The sequence below is a fragment of the Panthera tigris genome, chromosome A1, assembly GCF_018350195.1.
Source record: "Panthera tigris isolate Pti1 chromosome A1, P.tigris_Pti1_mat1.1, whole genome shotgun sequence".
Taxonomy (NCBI): domain Eukaryota; kingdom Metazoa; phylum Chordata; class Mammalia; order Carnivora; family Felidae; genus Panthera; species Panthera tigris.
In genome coordinates this window covers 624,264-645,438 of record NC_056660.1, presented here as the reverse complement: position 1 = coordinate 645,438, position 21,175 = coordinate 624,264, and the positions used below count along the sequence as shown (strand labels likewise).

The following is a 21,175-nucleotide window of genomic DNA, read 5'->3' as shown; positions in this document are numbered from 1 at the left end:
GCCTGGCTGCCTGTGAGGCTCCCATCTTCGTGGGACTCCCTTTTGTACAGGTATATATGTGTGTGTACATAATTAAAATGGTTGGTTTTTCTCTTGTTAATTTTTTATCATAGGGTGTCTCAGCCAAGAACCTAGAAGGGGGTAAGGAAAGTTATTTTCCTCCCCTGCAATCTTCATCATCATTAGAGTTCACAGTGAGTTGTGTGCGAGTTTCCCAGGTAAATTATCTGTATTTCCATCTTAGATTTTGATATGTAGCACTGTTAGCATCACTACAACATAGCCACTTAATGTTTTTTTATTACGAAATCTTTTAAGCATACAGCAAAGAGAACTGTGTAGCTTGTCAACTTTTATCGTTTTCCCACATCTGCTTCAAATTCCTCTCTTTTCTTTAGAAGAAATAACATATTATAAAATTGAAGCCATCTTATATATGTCCTCCAACTCCCTGTTCCTCAGCTCCCCAGATTTTCAGACGTAAACACTATTTGGATCTTTCAGTTTACATTCTCATGATGTACGCTCCTTTGGTTGTGGTGGTTGTTTTGCAAAGTTAGCTTCTACATATCATGTGTTCTTCCTTCCAAGTCCTTGCTTAATCAATTAAATGCACTTTTCTTTTGTATATACCTTACATATGCATATGTTGTGTGTATGTATATATATATATATATATGTATATATATATGTATACTTTGTATATACCTTACCTATGCATATGTTGTCTTTTCTTCTGTCTACACATTTAAAAAAATTTTAATGTTTATTTTTGAATTTTTTAAATGTTTATTTAGTTTTGAGACACGGAGTGAGTGTGAGTGGGGGAGGGGCAGAGAGAGAGAGGGAGACACAGAATCCGAAGCAGGCTCCAGGTTCTGAGCTGTCAGCACAAAGCCTGATGCGGGGCTCAAACTCATGAACCATGAGATCATGACCTGAGCCAAAGTCAGCTGCTTACCCAACTGAGCCACCCAGTCCCTGTTTATTTTTGAGAGAGAAGAAGAGTGAGCAGGGGAGGGGCAAAGAGAGGGAGACACAGAATCCAAAGCAGGCTCCAGGCTCTGAGCTGTCAGCACAGAGCCAGATGTGGGGATCGAACCCTGAGATCGTGACCTGAGCTGAAGTCAGACGTTTAACTGACTGAGCCACTCAGGCTCCCCTATTTTGAATTTTTAGAGGAACCTCCATACTGTTTTCCAGAGGGGCTGCACCAGTTTGCATTCCCAACAACAGTGCAAAAGGGTTCCCCTTTCTCTGCATCCTTACCAACATCTATTGTTTCTTGGGTTGTTAAATTTTAGGCATTCTGACAGGTGTGAGGTGGTATCTCATTGTGGTTTTGATTTGTATTTCCCCGATGATGAGTGATGTTGAACATCTTTTCATGTGTCTGTTAGCCATCTGGATGTCTTCTTTGAAAAAGTGTCTCTTCATGTCTTCTGACCATTTCTTCACTGGATTATTTGTTTTCTGGGTGCTGAGTTTGGTAAGTTCTTTATAATTTTGGACACTAACCCTTTATCCAATATGTCATTTGCAAATATCTTCTCCCGTTCTGTTGGTTGCCTTCTCCCGTTCTGTTGTTAGTTTTGTTGATTGTTTCCGTTGCTGTGCATTAGGTTTTTATTTTGATGAGGTCCCAATAGTTCATCTTTGCTTTTATTTCCCTTGCTTCCAGAGACATATCAAGTAGGAAATTGCTGTACCCAAGGTCAAAGATGTGCTGCCTGTTTTCTCCTGTAGGATTTTGATGGTTTCCTGTCTCACACTTAAGTCTTTCATCCATTTTGAGTTTATTTCTGTGTATGGTGTAAGAAAGCGTTCCAGTTTCATTCCTCTACATGTCACTGTCCCATTTTCCCAGCACCATTTGCTGGAGAGACTGTCTCTTTTCCATTGGGTACTCTTTCCTGCTTTGTCAAAGATTAGTTGGCCATATATTTGTTGGTCCATTTCTGGGTTCTCTATTCTATTCCAGTGTTCTATGTATCTGTTTTTGTGCCAGTACAATACTATCTTGATAATTACAGCTTTATAATACAGCTTCAAGCCCAGAATTGTTATGCTTCCCACTTTGGTTTTCTTTTTCAACATAACTTTGGCTATTCAGGATCTTTTGTGGTTCCATAAAAATTTTAGGATTGTTTGTTCTAGCTTTGAGGAGAATGCCTGTGCAATTTTGATTGGGATTGCACTGAATGTGTAGATTGCTTTGGGTAGTATTGACATTTTAACAATATTTGTTCTTCCAATCCATGAGAATGGAATGCTTTTCCATTTCTTTTTGTCTTCAATTTTTTTCTTAATTTATTTTTTTGATTTACATTCAAGTTAGTTATCATATAGTGCAACAATGATTTCAGAAGTAGATTCCGTAATGCCCCTTGCCCATTTAGCCCATCCCCACTCCCACAATCCTTCCAGTAACCCTCTGTTCTCTATACTTAAGAGTCTCTTATGTTTTGTCCCCCTCGTTGTTTTTATATTAGTTTTGCTTCCCTTTCCTTATGTTCATCTGTTTTGTCTCTTAAAGTCCTCATATGAGTGAAGTCATATGATATTTGTCTTTCTCTGACTAATTTCGCTTAGCATAATACTCTCTAGTTCCAACCACCTAGTTGCAAATGGCAAGATTTCATTCTTTTTGATTCCCAAGTAATACTCCATTGTATATATACCACATCTTCTTTATCCATTCATCCGTCAATGGACATTTGGGTTCTTTTCATACTTTGGCTATTGCTGATAGTGCTGCTATAAACACTGGGGTGCATGTGTTCCTTCTAAACAGCATACCTGTATCCCCTGGATAAATACCTAGTAGTGCGAATGCTGGGTCATAGGGTAGTTCTATTTTTAATTTTTTGAGGAACCTCCATCCTGTTTTCCAGAGTGGCTGCACCAGTTTGCATTCCCACCAGCAGTGCAAAAGAGATCCTCTTTCTCCACATCCTCGCCAACATCTGTTGTTGCCAGAGTTGTTAATGTTAGCCATTCTGAGAGGGGTGAGGTGGTATCTCATTGTGGTTTCGATTTGTATTTCCCTGATGATGAGTGATGTTGAGCATTTTTTCATGTGTTGGTTTGCCATCTGGATGTCTTCTTTGGAGAAGTGTCTATTCACCTCTTTTGCCCATTTCTTCACTGGATTATTTGTTTTGGGGGTGTTTTGAGTTTGATAGGTTCTTTATAGATTTTGGATACTAACCCTTTATCTGATATGTCGATTGCAAATATCTTCTCCCATTCCGCCAGTTGCCTTATAGTTTTGTTGATTGTTTCCTTCGCTTTTTATTTTAATGAGGTCCCAATAGCTCATTTTTGCTTTTGTTTCCCTTCCCTCTGGAGACGTGTTGAGTAAGAAGTTGCTGCGGCCCAGGCCAAAGAGGTTTTTACCTGCTTTCTCCTCAAGGATTTTGATGGCTTCCTGTCTTACATTTAGGTCTTTCATCCATTTTGAGTTTATTTTTGTGTATGGTGTAAGAAAATGTTCCAGTTTCATTCTTCTGCATGTCGCTGTTCAGTTTTCCCAGCATCACTTGCTGAAGAGACTGTCTTTATTCCATTGGATATTTTTTCCTGCTTTATCAAAGATTAGTTGGCCCTATGTTTGTGGTTCCATTTCTGGGTTTTCTATTCTGTTCTACTGATCTGAGTGTCTGTTTTTATGCCAGTACCATAATGTCTTGATGATTACAGCTTTGTAATGCAGCTTGAAGTGCAATCTTCTTCGATGTTTTTCATAAGCTTTCTATAGTTTTCAGCATACAGATCATTTACCTCTTTGATTAGGTTTATTCCTAGGTATCTTATGGTTTTTGGTGCAATTGTAAATGGGATTGATTCCTTGATATCTTTTTATGCTGCCTCATTATTGATGTATAGAAATGCAACCTATTTCTGTACATTGATTTTATATCCTATGATATTGCTGAATTCATGTATCAGCTCTAGCAGTTTTTTAGTGGAGTCTTTAGGGTTTTCCATGTAGTATCATGTCGTCTGCCAATTTGTATGCCTTTTATTTCTTTTTGTTGACTGATTGCTGAGGCTAGGACTTCCAACACTATATTGAACAACAGGTGTGAGAGTGGACATCGCTTCATTTTCCTGACCCTAGGGGGAAAGCCCTCAGGTTTTCCCCACTGAGGATGATATTAGCTGTGGGCCATTCATATGTGCCTTTTATGATGTAAAGACATGTTCCTTCTGTCCCTACTTTCTTGAGGGTTTATATTAATAAAGGATGGTGTATTTTGTCAAACGCTTTTTCTGCAACTATTGAAAGGATTATGTTTCTTATCCTTTCTTTTATTAATGTGGTGCATCACGTTGATTGATTTGCAAATATTGGACCAGCCCTACAGCCCAGGAATAAATTCCACTAGATCATGGTGGAAGGTTATTTTGATATACTGTTGGATTCAATTTACTAGTATCTTGTTGAGAATTTTTGCATCCAGGTTTAACAGGGATATTGACCTGTAGTTCTCCTTTTTTGTTGGGTCTTCATCTGCTTTGGAATCAAGGTAATGCTGACTTCATAGAATGAGTTTGGAAGCTTCCCTTCCATTTCTATTTTTTGGAACAGTTTGAGGAGAACAGGTATTAACTCTTCTTTAAATGTCTGGTAGATATCCCCTGGGAAGTCATCTGGCCCAGGAAACTTTTTTTAGTGTTTATTTTTGAGAGAGAGACAGAGCACAAGTTGGGGAGGGGCAGAGAGAGAGGAAGACACAGAATCTGAAGCAGGCTCCAGGCTCTGAGTTATCAGCAGAGAGCCCAATGCGGGGCTTGAACTCACAGACCGTGATCTATTCTGGAGAATGTTCCATGTGCACTTTAGAAGAATGTGTATTCTGTTGCTTTAGGAGGAAATGTTCTGAATATATCTGTTAAGTCCATCTGGTCCAGTATGTCATTCAGAGGCTTTGTTACCATGTTGATTTTCTGTCTAGATGATCTGTCCATTGTTGTAAGTGGAGTATTAAAGTCTCCTACAATAATGGTATTATTATCAATGGGTTTATGTTTGTGATTAATTGATTTATATATCTGGGTTATTCCAAGTCAGGGGCATAAATATTTACAATTGTTAGCTCTTCTTTAAAAAAAATTTTTTTTTGGAGTTTATTTGTTTTTGAGAGAGAGAGAGACAGAGAGAGAGCATGAGTGAGACAGGGGCAGAGAGAGGGGGACACAGAATCCGAAGCAGGCTCCAGGCTCTGAGCTGTCAGCACAGAACCCAACGTGGGGCTCAAAACCACGAGCCGTGAGATCATGACCTGAGCCAAAGGAAGTTGGATGCTTAACCAACTGAGCCACCCAGGTGCCCCTACAATTGTTAGCTCTTCTTGATGGATAGAGCCCTTAATTATAATATAATGCTCTTCTTCATCTCTGTTTTCAAATCTAGTTTGTCCGATATAAGCATGGCCACTCTAGCTTTCTTTTGCCCTCCAGAAGCATGATAGATGATTCTCCATCCCCTCATTTTCAATCTGTAGGTTTCCTCACGTCTAAAATGAGTCTCTTGTAGGCAGCATATAGATGTATCTTGTTTTTTATCTATTCTGACTCCTTTGTCTTTTGTTTGTGGCATTTAGTCCATTTACATTCAGAGTGATTACTGAAAGATATGAATTTAGTGCCATTGCGTTATCTGTAGATTGCGTGTTTCTGGTGATGTTTTCTGGTCCTTTATAGTCGTTTCTGCTTTCCACTCAGACAGCCTCCCTTAGAATTTCTTGCAGGGCTGGTTTAGTGGTCATGAAATCCTTCAGTTTTTGTTTGTCTGGGAAAGCCTTTATCTTTCCTTCTATTCTGAATGACAGGCTTGCTGGATAAAGGCTTCTTGGCTGCATATTTTTCCTATTCAGCATATTGAATATTTCCTGCCACTCCCTTCTGGCCTGCCAAGGTTCAGTGGACAGGTCTGCTACTAACCTTATATGTATACTCTTGTAGGTTAAGGACCTTGTATCTCTAGCTGCTTTCAGAATTTTCTCTTTATCTTTGTATTTTGCAAGTTTCACTATGATATGTCATGGTGTTGACCTGTTATTGTTGATTTTGAAGGGAGTTCTCTGTGCCTGTTGGACTTAGATGCCTGTTTCCTTCCCCAGATTAGGGCAGTTCTCAGCTGTAATTTGTTTAAATAAACCTTGTTCCCCCTTTTCTCTCTCCTTCTTCTTGAACTCCTATGATATGGATATTGTTTCATTTCATGGACTCAGTTCTCTAATTCTCCCCTCGTGATCTAGCAATTTCCTTTCCCTCTTTTTTCCAGCTTCATTATTTTCCACAAATTTATCTTCTATTTCACCTATTCTCTCCTCTGCTTCTTCAATCCTTGCTGTCACTGTATCTAGTTTATTTTGCATCTCAGCTATAGCGTTTTTAAATTCATCCTGACTAGTTCTTGGGTCTTTGATCTCTGCAGCAAGGCTTTCTCTGGTATCTTCTATGCTTTATGCTTTTTTCAAGTCCAGGTATTAGTCTTATGACTGTTGTTTTAAATTCTTGTTCAGATATATTGTTTATATCTGTTCTGAGCAAGTCTTTGGCTCTGAATTCTTCTTGACTCTTCTTTTGGGGAGAATTGTTCCATCTTGTCATGTTGGCTAAGTTTCTGTCTTTTGCGTGTCTGAAAAGCATGTCTTGCAGCTGAGAGTACTACTATACTAAAACGGGTCATACACTGCCCAAGGCCTGGCACTTCAGTAGGTAAGTGTTTGTTGTGTGCACTCTGCTGTTGATTTTGCCAGACCTCATTTTCTTAATACAGGAAAAAAGAATTAAATAAAATTTTAAAATAAAACAACAAAACCAATCCATTATCTCATAAAGAAAATCAGCAGAGACAAAAGAAAATATGGGGACTGTTTAATTTAGTGTGTTCTTTTTTTTTAAGCATTACATATAAAATCTTAAGCATTACATATAAAAATAGACTAATTTTTAAATGACATTAATAACAAGCAACACGTATCTCTATTAAAAACATCATAAATAATAAAATTATAAAATGCCTAAATAGTATTATCAGAGTCACTTAGAAAATAAATTAAGAGGGGGAAGGAAAGATAAAAGAGAAACAAAGAAGAGGATAAAAGGGAAAGATTGGTAGAGAGATATAAAGCCAAATCAGAGAAAAAATCAAACATCTCGCAACTATACCAGAGGAAAAAAGGCTGAAAAACACACATATAGAAAAATAACATGAGTAATATGGAGATATAAAAATTAGTATAGAGAAAACCCATAGGAAAGGTATATCATAATGTAGTACATTATACTACACTCACAATCATTCAGATGTAGTTACCATCTGTCTCCTCCATTCATTTACTGAGATTTTATCTATTTATTTAATTTATTTTTATTTAGATCCATGTTTTAGTTAACACATAGTGTAATAATGATTTCAGGGATAGAATTTAATGATTCATCACTTACATATAACACCCAGTGCCCTCCTTAATGCTCACCTCCCATTTTGCCCATCTCCCCACAATACCCCACCAGCAACCCTGTTTGTTTTTTGTATTTAAGAGTCTCTTATGGGGCGCCTGGGTGGCTCAGTCGGTTGAGCGTCCGACTTCGGCTCAGGTCATGATCTCCCGGTCCCTGAGTTCGAGCCCCGCGTCAGGCTCTGGGCTGATGGCTCAGAGCCTGGAGCCTGCTTCCGATTCTGTGTCTCCCTCTCTCTCTGCCCCTCCCCCATTCATGCTCTGTCTCTCTCTGTCTCAAAAATAAGTAAACGTTAAAAAAAAATTTTAAAAAAAGAGTCTCTTATGGTTTGCCTCCCTCTCTGTTTTTATTTTATTTTTGCTTCCCTTCCTCTAAGTTCATCTGTTTTGTATCTTAAATTCCACATATGAGTGAAATCATACGATATTTGTGTTTCTCTGACTGACTTATTTTGCTTAGCATAACACACACTCTAGTTGCATCTGCATTGTTGCAAATGGTAAGATTTTATTCTTTCTGATTTCCAAGTAATATTCCATTGTACATGTATACCACATCTTCTTTATCCATTCATCAGTTGATGGACATTTGGGCTCTTTCAATACTTTGTTTACTGAGATTTTATAGCATGATTTGGATCTTCTCAAATGCTTTTTCTGGATCTACTGGTATAATCATGTAATTTTTTTGTTTTTAGTTTGTTGATGTAATGGATCACATTGATAGATTTTCTAATGTTGAGCCAGCCATGTGTACTTGTGATAAATCCCACTTAGTCATGTATATTGTTCTTTTTACACTTTTTTGGATTCAACTTGCTAATATTTTATTGAGGATTTTTGCATCTATGTTCCTGAGAGATATTGGTTTGTAGTTTTCTTCTCTAGTAATGTCTTTGTATAGTTTTGGCATTAGCGTAATGCTGCCCTTAGAATGAATTAGAATGAACAGAATGAATTAGGAATTATTCCCTCTGCTTCTATAGTTTGAAAGACACCATAAAGACTTGGTATAATTAGTTCCTTAAATGTTGGTAGAATTCACCAGTGAACTCATCTGGGCCTGGTGCTTTCTGTTTTGGAAGGTTATTAATTATTGATTCAATTTATTTTATAGATACAGGTCTATTCCTATTTTCCATTTCTTCTTGAGTGACTTTGGCAGATACTGTCTTTCAAGGAATAAGTCCATTTTATCTAGATTATCAAATTTGTAGGCATGGTTATTCACAGCATTGAATATATAGATCACTTTGGGGAGAATTGACATTTTCTTGTTTTGAGAGAAATTTTTTCCACTTAGTTAGATCTTTTAAGAATTCTCTCAATAATGTTTTGTAGTTTTCATTTGAGAAATCTTGCATATCTTTTAAAAAATTTATTGTTAGGTATTTGACATTTTTAATACCACTATAAATAGTATTTTAAAATTGCTTTTCTGGAGAACTTGGGTGGCTCAGTTGGTTAAGCATCCAACTTTGGGTCAGGTCATGATCTTGCGGTTCACATGGGTTTGAGCCCCGCATCAGGCTCTGTGCTAACAGCTCGGAGCCTGGAGCCTGCTTCAAATTCTGTATCTCCCTCTCTCTTTGCTCCTCCCCTGCTCATGCTCTGTCTCTGTCTCTTTCTCAAAAATAAATAAACATTAGAAAAAAATTTTTAATTGCATTTTCCCATGATTTGTGGCTAGCAAATGGAATAATGGAATTAAAATTGATTTTTGTATTTTGATCTTCTATCCTTTGACCCTGAATCAGCTTTTGTTTGTCTTTTGTTAATTTCCTTATTTCCTTAATTTCATTTTTTTCCTTTTTTTCAGGCTTTTTGTTTGTTGATATGAATACATACATATACATGCATACATTGTATTTCCTTGTGCTTAGTGTTCTTTTCTTTTAACTGACGTATAGTTGACATACAATGTTATGTTAGTTTCAGGTGAATAACAGTGACTCAATAATTGTACCCATTATACTACACTGACAATCATTCAGATGTAGTTACCATCTGTCATTATACACTGTTATTACAGTGTTATTGACTATATTCCATATGCTGTACTTTTCTTTTTTTTTTAATGTCTACTTATTTTGAGAGAGAGAGAGAGAGAGAAAGAGAGAGAGAGAGAGAAAGTGCACAAGCAGGGGAGGGGCAGAGAGAGAGGGAGAGAGAGAACCTCAAGCAGGCTCTGTGATGCAGCACTCCATCTTAGGAACCGTGAGATCCTGACCTAAGCCAAAATCAAGAGATGGATGCTTAACTGACTGAGTCAGCCAGGCGCCCCCTATGTTGTACTTTTCATCTCCATCACTATTTACGTATAACTAGTAGTTTGTACCTCTTAATTCTCTTCACCCATTTTGCCCATCTGCCCTCCCCCAACTCTTTTCCCTCTAGCAACTGCCAGTTTGTTCTCTGTCTTTATGATTATGGAAACAAAGTTTCCTTTATTTTTAAAGGATCTTTTCTGCTGGATATAGAGTTCTTAGTCTATAGGTGTTTTTCTTTTAGCACTTTAAAGATATAATTCCATTTTCTGGGGCACCTGGGTGGCTCAGTCGGTTAAGCGTCTGACTTTGGCTCAGGTCATGATCTCGTGGTCCATGAGTTCAAGCCCCACATCAGGCTCTGTGCTGACAACTCAGAGCCTGGAGCCTGCTTTAGATTCTGTGTGTGTGTGTCTCTCTCTCTGCCCTTTCCCCACTTGCACCCTGTCTCTCTCTATCTCAAAAAATGAATAAATGTAAAGATACAGTTCCATTTTCTTGTAGCTTCCATTATTTCTGATGTGAAGTAATATAAAATTCTTATCGATATTCTCTGGACTCCAATGTGTCTTTTTTCCTGTCTGCTTTAAGATTTATCTGTGGTTTTCAGCAGTTTGATTCTGGTCTACTCAAATGCGATTCTAATTGTATTTATTCTGCCTGAAGTTATACTGAATTTCTTGGATCTATAAGTTGATGTCTTTCAACAATTTTAGAAAAAATTCAGTTATTATTTATTCAAACATTTTTCTATCTACTTTCATTCCTTCTGAGACCCCAATTACACAAGTGTAAAACCTTTTGATACCATTTCACATGTCCTGGATTCTCTTCTTTACCTCGTTCTATTTTTTTTTCTATGCTTCAGTTTGGATAATTTTTATTACCACATTATATTATTATAATTTAAGTTACCTGATACTTTTTTCTGTTTTGTTCATTCTGCAGTTAAGCCCATCCAATGACCTTTCCATTGAAGATAATTTTATTTTCCAGTTCTAGAATTTTCATTTGATTCTTAGAGTTTCCATCTATTTGCTGAGATTCTCCCATTTGTTCACCCATTATTTTCTGGTAAACCTTTACTGTATTTATAATAGCAGTTTTAAAATCCTTATCTGCTAATTCCAACATCTGGGGCACCTGGAGGTCATCATCAATAGGCTATTTCCCCCTAGATTATAAGTCATATTTTCCTGCTTCTTTGTATGTTATTAAATTTTCATTCTATAGTGTACATTGAAGGTTGTGGAGCCCCTGAAGTATGTTATCTTATTCAAAAGAGTGTTGAGTTATGTTCTGGTGTATCCTGTGAAAGCTTTGTTTTAGGCTTTGTTAAGGGGCCAATTTTGTTTTTTCCCTGATTTATGGTCCTTTTTACCCTTTTTGGGTTTTAGTAGAAAACTTGAGATGTTTACAAGTTATTTTTTTGTTGTTAAAAATTTTTTTTAATGCTTATTTATTTTTGAGAGAGAGCGCACACACGTGAGTCGGGGCGGGGCAGAGAGAGGGAGACACAGAATCCAAAGCAGCCTCCAGGCTCTGAGCTGTCAGCACAGAGCCCAACACAAGGCTTGAACTCAGGAACCACAAGATCATGACCTGAGCCAAAGTGGGATGCTTAATCGACTGAGCCACGCAGGCACCCCAAGATGTTTGTCAATTCTAATTTGGTATAATTCAAACACCAAACTCTGTCTCCCCAACACCTGGCAGCAGCTGGAATCTCTGCTCTTTTTCTCTCCAGCTGTTGCTTTTTTTCTGGATTCCTTGAAGTCACGTGTATGTACAGGTTAGGGGAGAGCCAACAATCTGAGGGAATCTGTATGCAGATTTCAGAGCTCTGGGCTCTGTGGCTCCTTCCTTTTTAGGAGTTTCACTCTTATTTTCCAGCCACTCTGGCAGCCTTGAATTCTGACTCCTATGTCATTATCCCATTAAGACTTTCCATTTCAGTTCTAACCTCTCATGTGCCTCATGAACTGAGAAGTACCTTTGGGTGAATAGTTAGGTAAATGTAGAACTCACCTCATTTTCTTCCTTTTTTCAGGGATTTTGATCCTTCTAGTTTCTGCCTGTTTTTTTTTATTGCATTCCAGGCCTTAAAAGAGTGGTTTTAAAATACTTTATCTGAGCTTACTAAATATTTTTTTAAGATTTTTTTAAATCTTTGTTTTTTTTTTTAATTTTTTTAACTTTATTTTTTATTTTTTTAAAATTTACATCCAAATTAGCATATAGTGAAGCAATGATTTCAGGAGTAGATTCCTTAATGCCCCTTACCCATTTAGCCCATCCCCTCTCCCACAACCCCTCCAATAACCCTCAGTTTGTTCTCTATATTTATGAGTCTCTTCTGTTTTGTCCCCCTCCCTGTTTTTATATTATTTTTGTTTCCCTTCCCTTACGTTCATCTGTTTTGTCTCTTAAAGTCCTCATATGAGTGAAGTCATATGATTTTTGTCTTTCTCTGACTGACTAATTTCACTTAGTATAATACCCTCCAGTTCCTTCCACGTAGTTGCAAATGACAAGATTTCATTCTTTTTGATTGCCGGGTAATACTCCTTTGTATATATATACCACATCTTCTTTATCCATTCATCCATCGATGGACATTTGGGCTCTTTCCATACTTTGGCTACTGTTGATAGTGCTGCTATAAACATGGGGGTGCATGTGTCCCTTCGAAACAGCACACCTGTATCCTGTGGATAAATGCCTAGTAGTGCAATTGCTAGGTTGTAGGGTAGTTCTATTTTTAGTTTTTTGAGGAACCTCCATACTGTTTTCCAGAGTGGCTGCACCAGCTTGCATTGCCACCAACAATGCAAAAGAGATCCTCTTTCTCTGCATCCTCGCCAATATATGTTGTTGCCTGAGTTGTCCATGTTAGCCATTCTGAGAAGGGTGAGGTGGTATCTCATTGTGGTTTCGATTTGTATTTCCCTGATGATGAGTGATGTTGAGCATTTTTTCATGTGTTGGTTTGCCATCTGGATGTCTTCTTTGGAGAAGTGTCTATTCACCTCTTTTGCCCATTTCTTCACTGGATTATTTGTTTTTTGGGTGTTGAGTTTGATAAGTTCTTTGTAGATTTTGGATACTAACCCTTTATCTGATTTTACTTTGATGAGGTCCCAATGAGCTTACTAAATCTTACTGGTGAGAGATTTAGTCAGATTCAAGCTCCTTTATCATTCCAGGAAGTAGAATTCTCCTCATGCAAATTTTCACCTTTCCTTTTTGGTGTAGTGCAAGTCAAACAAACAAAGACCTGCTAACTCTGGAATAAGCCTGGAGTATGAAAACCCTGACTTTTTTGAGGGGATGGCAGGGTAGTTAGACACTGCTGTTCAATGAATACTGACTACTGTTTAATAATGTGTTTTTATTTAAAAAAATGTCTTAACCTAAGACTAGCATTTGACCTTCAAACCACTTGCTTAACCATCCCCTTCATTATCATGACAAGAAACAGGTCCACAGAGATTGAACTTGCTCTGGCAAAGACTGACTAGACACTTATCAAAGCTGTTTTCTCTTCCTGGACACCAAGCTAAAGTGTATTTCCCAGCCCTCTTGTATCTGGGAGGGGCTCTGTGACTAGTTCCTGCCCCAGTTTGTCTTTCTCTTACTATCTACCAGGTAGGTGATGCCAGAGCAGTATTTTCTTCTTTCCTTTTCACTAGAGTAATTTTAAAGACATTTTTGATAATGGTAGAGCCACAATATGGAAGGAGCCTGGGTCTGTAAATGAAAACTTGGAGTGGAATTTTCCTGCTGACTACTATTTGACTGTGATATGTGCAAGAAAATAATCTTTGTGTTAAGCTACTGAAAGTTTGGATTTTTAAAACAGAAGTTATTGTTACTTATGCTAATTAACTTACACAGGTAATACCCTAATTAGTGGTAAAGATATGACCAGAAACTGGTCCTCTTGTTTCATTTGATGGTTAACAAATATAATTCCACTCATATGTAACTTACATAATTATCATATTAGTATACTAGTTTACAACAAAATTTACAACAGTTAAGAGCATGCCATTTAATTAATAGAAAAATGGTGACTTACCTAGAGATCTAATGCCTTTTTGTTCAAGAAAGCTGTTTAAAATATTTGTATTAAGGTTTAAAATAAATCCCAGTTCTGATGTAAGTTTCCAGAAGCCATCCTATGAAATAAAAAAGCAAATTTAAGCCACATTGTTGAAATTTAATCACATACATAAGAATTTATGTAATAAATAATGTTCCCAATTATTTAAATTCAGTTTATTAAGACATTTCTAAAATTTGTATTATAAAAAATTTTTGTTATCATTTTTATTATTTTTAAAATCAAAGTTCTTCAGGGGTGCCTGGGTGGCTCAGTCGGTTAAGCGACTGACTTTGGCTCAGGTCATAATCTCACAGTTCATGGGTTGAGCCCTGTGCTGACAGCTCCAAGAAGGGAGACTGCTTTGGATTCTGTGTCTCCCTCTCTCTCTGCCCCTTCCCTGCTCTGTCTGTCTTTGTCTCTCAACAATAAATAAAATATTAAAAAATGAAAAAAAAAAAGTTTAAGTCAAAGTTCTTCATACACTAGTGACATAGTATTGTTAGGAATCTCAAAAACACCATATGGACAGTATGTATCAGATGGCACTTATAAAGAGTCTGGAAAGAGGCTCATGTGTAGGCATTTTAAAAAACGGTGTTATGCGGGGCGCCTGGGTGGCGCAGTCGGTTAAGCGTCCGACTTCAGCCAGGTCACGATCTTGCGGTCCGTGAGTTCGAGCCCCGCGTCAGGCTCTGGGCTGATGGCTCAGAGCCTGGAGCCTGTTTCCGATTCTGTGCCTCCCTCTCTCTCTGCCCCTTCCCCTGTTCATGCTCTGTCTCTCTCTGTCCCAAAAATAAATTAAAAACGTTGAAAAAAAAACTAAAAAAAAAAACAAACAAAAAACCACAAAAAACGGTGTTATGAATTTTTTCTTCTAGTAATGCTTTGAACCAATGTTTCTCAAACTTTTAAGTAGCATTATTCCTTTTGTTCAATATTAAAAATGTGCCTTTATGAAGTCCAAAATATGAAAATGACAAATTTTTACTAAATATAAAATTGTTACGGTGAATATGCTCTTTAAAATGACCTTACTTATTGAGGAGGGCACCTTTTGGGATGAGCACTGGGTGTTGTATGGAAACCAATTTGACAGTAAATTTCATATATTAAATAAATAAATAAATAAATAAATAAATAAAATAAAATAAAATGACCTTACTGTCCCCTGCCCACCCCAGCTAAGTCTCTACTTGAAAAAAAAATTTTTTTAATGTTTATTCATTTTTGAGAGAGCCAGATAGACCATGAGCAGGGAAGGGGCAGAGAGAGAGGGTGACACAAAATCTAAAACAGGCTCTAGACTCTGAGCTGTCAGCACAGAGCCTGACGCAGGGCTCGAACTCATGAGCCATGAGATCATGAACTCAGCTGAAGTCAGACGCTTAACCAACTGAGCCACCCAAACATCCCTAAGTCTCTACTTTTAAGGCTGATGTTTATTACATATTACGAGGTGGTCGTAAGCCTGAACATGGGGATCTTGACCTCAAAGTATATCAACTTCAGATCCCAGAGGAGCTAATACAGAAAGCAGAAAGGTGGATGAGGTCATAGGCAGGTACACAGACTCTATGGCAATAATTTGAAAAACAACAGCAGTGGTATGTGCCAACTAGTATTAAACTAGTCCTAGGTGCTTAGATTTAAGAAAAACAATCTTTTTAGCCACTTCCTATGGAGAGACTATTACTATACCCACCTTGCAGATGAGATCACTGAGGTACAGAGAGGTTAAGCAACTTGTCCACAGTCAGACAACTAACAAGCAGCAGAGGCACCATGTAAGCTCTACTAGTCTGGCTCCAGGGCCCAGAGACAGCAGCATCTGCTGTACTGCTTCCTACACTGCTTTCATGGACACTCTTCCAGGTAAAAAAAAAAAAAAAAAAAGCTGGACAGCTGTTATGATCATGTTTAAACCTCAAAACTGCTCTATGAGGCAGACACTATTATTATTCCCAGTATATGGATGAAGAAACTGAGACTCAGAAAGGTTATCTGACTTGCCTCAAATCAGAAAGTACTAACCACGGCTCAAATTTAGTCTTACACTAAATCAAGTTGCGTTTCCACTTTACTAAACTACTTTACATTAAAACAAATAATTACAGATATGAGGCTGGGTCTTAGTACCAGCGCAGGAACTAAGTTTACTTAGGGTTTCTTAGCTTCACAAATGGAATGATAAGCTCTAACACAGTCTTACATGTTGAGTGATATTCCTAAGACCATATGTGAAAACAATTAGAGTATACTTACAGCTCTCGTCCTCTACGTCAAAGTGGGAAATTTACATAATTGCAATTCACCTGTTCTAGAACCTAGGAAATCAAGGTCTTACTTACCCCATGACCCATTCAGGGATGATTAACTTTCAACTGAGGAATATTAACATTCACTTGCATGATATTCTAGCCTAACAGTTAAAACTAGATAGATAAATACCATTATCAAGCACACTGTATTTATTGTTGACTTTTTTTTGGAAAATTTTTCTCAATGGAAGAAGCAGTGTATTGATTTACATTCTGCCACAAGTCACTCACCTCACTATTGTACTGATAAACGACCAGGTACTTTGAATAGCTCTGCTCTAAACTATGAAGCTAATTAACCACAGACTTAAGGAGAAATAAGACTAATACCTCAGTTTGTAGACTGAAGAGTTTGGTCCAAGGCACAAAATTCATCCAGCTTTGTTCATCTTTTTGTGCCTGAAAGCTTGCAGTAAAGGCACTTCCTGTTAGAACAGATTTTGCCAAACAACGTTTCTGAAATCTTGGTGTTTCAACATTTTTTGTTTCAGAAAAATGCCCATTACTTGAAGTAGATGATGAAATTATGGCACAAACATTTGCTGAAGAAGCCTCCAATTCTGTGTTAGCAAACAGATCTATCTGTGGCTTGTAAGCAGTGCTCGAATGAACTGAGGAATTTTGAAAATAAAGAGGAGAACCAGAAGGGTAATGAAAGTCAAACTCTCTGGATAGACCAGAGGAAGGAACTCTAGGAGGAGAGAAAAAAGTATTCGGCTGTGGGGGAGAGTCCAACTCAAGAGAATTGCTAGCACAATTGTCAGTCTTATGACCTTGATAACTGTCAGGTAGATCAACCTGTCCAAAGTTACATGAGTCACCTGAATAAGGAACACAAGCAAAGGAGCTCAAAGGTAGGACAGACAGTCTGAAAGCGGTAGATGACTCAAGGGAAGAATCACTACAACTGTCAGTTTGAAGGTCTTGGTCATTCTCAGATGGACCAGGCTGTTCAGAGCTAGCAGGAGAAGCAAGACAAACCTTTGAACGATGTAAGTGGGAAGGACAGTGGAAACGAGAACCAATTACGGGCTCGACTTCCAAACAGGCTAACCTCTGGGCAGCAGAAATACTGCAAGCACCCTGTTTTAGGAAAGGGTCACTTCTACATAATGGTTCAGTTCCTGTTTGCTTAAATGAATCCATCTGACTTAGATCCAATGGCATTTCCACATCTTCCCATGCGAAATTGAGTGTTAAAGATTTTTCTGATAGTGGGGAACTGAAGCAACCCTTTTCAAAATCTTCAAAAACTTCCAGCTCAGGTGATCCAAGTTTTCTGTTAGTCAAATGATGTCGCAGCTCTTCATTCCGTGTAGAGAATGCTGAAAGAGGCTGCCCGAAAGAGAAAAATGTAAGGGAAAACACAGAATAAAATGAACATACTTCCTAGTAGTTGACTTCCAAGCAGACAAGCAGCTGCTTATCCCAGAGCATTGAAAAGAGGAGATATTCAAGATAATTTAAGTACAATGCCCTTGTTTTGTAGATACAGAGTCTGAGATCTGGAGAGAACAGCAACAATAAATACATCAAATATCTTAGTTTCTCTTGGTTCTTAGCATCTTGGAATTTCAATATCCCTCATTTTATACAAGAGGAAACTGAGGACCAAAGAAGTGTCTTGTACAAGATTTTATAATAGCAGTATCATAATGTGTAAATTAGCCCTAAAATAAGCTGATAATTTGAAATAAATTATTCTAGTCTTTTATACTGCTTTATAGCAATATTAGGAAACTGAGAAAACTGACAGAAATTTCGAAAGCTTTAAAGTAACTAAATGAATATATTTTTACACTAGACTTTGAATAACATGGAAAACAAAAGGGAATTAAGGATGCTATGTTACTACTATTATTTGAATGTTAAAGAGTCATTCCTAAAAAGTTGCATGTAAATAAGATCTAGTTTTATATGAATTACAAGTTTGAGATATTTTGGAAATAATTAGCCTGGCAGCACCTGGCTGGCTCAGGTGTAGAGCATGTGACTCTTTTTTTTAAGTGTATTTATTTATTTTGAGAGAGAGAGGGAGACAGGGAGAGAGAGAGAGTGTGTGTGCATGAGCAGGGGAGGGAGAGAGGGAGGAAGAAAGGGGGGGGGGGAGAGAGAGAGAGAGAGAGAGAGAGAGAGAGAGAGAGAGAGAGAGAGAATGAATCCCAAGCAGGCTCTGCACTGTCAGCACAGAGTCCTATGAGGGGCTTGAACCCATGAACTGTGAGCTCATGATCTGAGCTGAAGTCAAGAGCTGGACCTTAACTGACTGAGCCACTCAGGCACCCCAAGCATGTGCCTTTTGATCTCGGGGATGTAAATTTGAGCCCCATATTGGGTTTGGAGATTACTTAAAAATAAAATCTTAAAAAAAATAATTAGCTTGTTATTTTACCAATGTAAAAGAGCTATTTTTATTTTTATTTATTTATTTACTTATTATTTATTTTTTTTTAATATATGAAATTTATTGTCAAATTGGTTTCCATACAACACCCAGTGCTCATCCCAAAAGATGCCCTCTTCAATACCCATCACCTCCCCTCCCCTCCCTCCCACCCCCCATCAACCCTCAGTTTGTTCTCAGTTTTTAACAGTCTCTTATGCTTTGGCTCTCTCCCACTCTAACCTCTTTTTTTTTTTTTTCCTTCCCCTCCCCCATGGGTTTCTGTTAAGTTTCTCAGGATCCACGTAAGAGTGAAACCATATGGTATCTGTCTTTTAAAAGAGCTATTTTTAAAAAAGAGTAGTCCTTTCCCAAAGAATTTCCACAATGGTTGTGCAATTTTGTACTCCCACCAGCAGTGCGTGGGAGTTACGGTTGTTCCACATCCTCATCACATCTAGTACTGTCAGTCCCTTTTAGGCCATGCTGGTGGTATGTAAAGGTATTTCCCTGTGGTTCCAACTTGCATATTCTGATGTACAGCATCTTTTCATATGCTTGTTTGCCATCTGTATACCTTCTCTGGTGAAGTGTCTGTTCAAATCCGTTCATTATTTTATTGGATTTTCTTATTGAATTTTAAGATTTCTTTCTATATTTTAGAAAAGTCTTTGCCAGGTATGTTTTACAAATATTTTCTCACTGTCTGTGTGGTTTCCCCTTTCATTTGCTTAAAGGGGGTCTTCTGAAGAGTAAAAGTTTGTGTGGTTTTTGTGTTTTGTTTTTTATTTACTTGAGAGAGAGTGTGTGTGTGTATGCGAGCCAGGGAGAGAGGCAGAGGGAGAGAGAGAGAGAGAGAGAGAGAGAGAGAGAGAGAGAGAGAATCTTAAGCAGGCTACACGCTCAGCACAGACCCCGATGTGGGGCTTGATCCCATAACCCTGGGATCATGACCTGGACAGAAATCAAGAGTTAGACATTCAACTGATAGAGTCACCCAGGCAACCCAAAGAGCAAAAGTTTTGATTCTAGTGAAGTCCAATTCACCAATTTTTTACAGATTTTTTTTAATTTAAGAAAACTTGGGGTGCCTGGGTGGCTCAGTTGGCTAAGTGTCTGACTCTTGGTTTTGACTCAGGTCGTAATCTCACAGTTCGTGGGATCAAGCCCTGCATCAGGCTCTGTGCTGACAGCATGGAGCCTGCTTGGGACTGTCTCTCTCCCTCTCTATCTGCCCCCACCCTGGTCATGCTCTCTCTCTCTCAAAGCAAACAAGCAAACAAACAAAAAACCCTAAAAAAATTAAGAAGCCTTTGTCCAACCCAAATTCACTAACATTTTTTCCTACTTTTTCTTCTAGATATTCTAGCACTGTTCAGTTGTTACATTCAAGTCTGCAATCCAATCAATTTTTGCACACAGTGTGAGCTGAGGGCAGAGGTTCATTTTTGTCTCATATATGGCTATCCAGTTGTTCCAGAAACATTTGTTGGAAAAATCACCCTTTCCCATTGAATTACCTTGACACCTTCATAGAAAATTAATTGACCTTATATATGTGGATATATTTCTAGACTCTCTACTCTGTTCCAACCGTTACATGTTCCAGTGATGTTCCCATGGTACAGATGTCTATTTTACACCAATATCACACTCTCCTAATTACTGTAGCCTTATAAAATAGTAGTCTTGAAATCAGATAGTGTAAGGCCTCCAGCATTTTCTTCCTTTTCAAAGTTGTTTTGGCTAGCCAAGATCTGTTACCCTTACATAAAACGTTTGAAATTAGTGTGTCAGGTTTTTTTTTTTTTTCAGTGCCATTAACTTTATTTTTTATCTTTTGAAATTAGTGTTTTTTCTTTTTTTTTTTAATTCTTTTTTTTTAACGTTTATTTATTTTTGAGACAGAGAGAGACAGAGCATGAATGCGGGAAGGTCAGAGAGAGAGGGAGACACAGAATCTGAAACAGGCTCCAGGCTCTGAGCTGTCAGCACAGAGCCCGAGGCGGGGCTCGAACTCACGGACCGTGAGATCATGACCTGAGCCGAAGTCGGATGCTCAACCGACTGAGCCACCCAGGCGCCTCTAGTGTTTTTTCTTTTAATTTAAATCCAAGTTATTAAACATATAATGTAATAATAACTTCAAGAATAGAATTTAGTAATTTGTCACTTGCATATAACACCCAGTGCTCATCCCAACAAGTGTTCTCCTTAATGCTCCTTGCCCATTTAGCCCTTCCCTCCAACCCAACACCCGCCAGCAACCCTCAGTTTGTTCTCTGTATTTAAGAGTCTCTTATGGTTTGTCTCCGTCTCTGTTTTTATCTTATTTTTGCTTCTCTTCCATTATATTCACCTGTTTTGTATCTTAAATTCCACATATGAGTGAAATCATATATTTGTCTTTCTCTGACTTATTTCACTTAGCATAATATACTCTAGTTCCATCCACACTGTTGCAAATGGCAAGATGTCATTCTTTTCGATCACTGAGTACTATTTCATTATATATATATATATATATATATATATGGATGTATGTACACACACACACACACACACACACACACCCCACATCTTCTTTATCCATTCATCAGCCGATGGACATTTGGGCTCTTTCC

General features: G+C 37.9%; 1 protein-coding gene across 2 annotated transcripts in view; it reads right to left on the bottom strand.

Moving 5' to 3' along the window:
• The window catches only part of PARP4 (poly(ADP-ribose) polymerase family member 4), a 108,649-nt gene that overhangs the window by 5,318 nt on the left and 82,156 nt on the right, over nucleotides 1–21,175 (bottom strand). For both annotated transcript variants that reach the window (XM_042987727.1, XM_042988232.1), the window contains 2 exons: nucleotides 16,499–17,503; nucleotides 13,824–13,923 (listed from right to left, as the gene is read on the bottom strand). In XM_042987727.1, coding sequence (XP_042843661.1) covers nucleotides 13,824–13,923; nucleotides 16,499–17,503 — 1,105 coding nt within the window. The remainder of the gene's footprint in view (nucleotides 1–13,823; nucleotides 13,924–16,498; nucleotides 17,504–21,175) is intronic.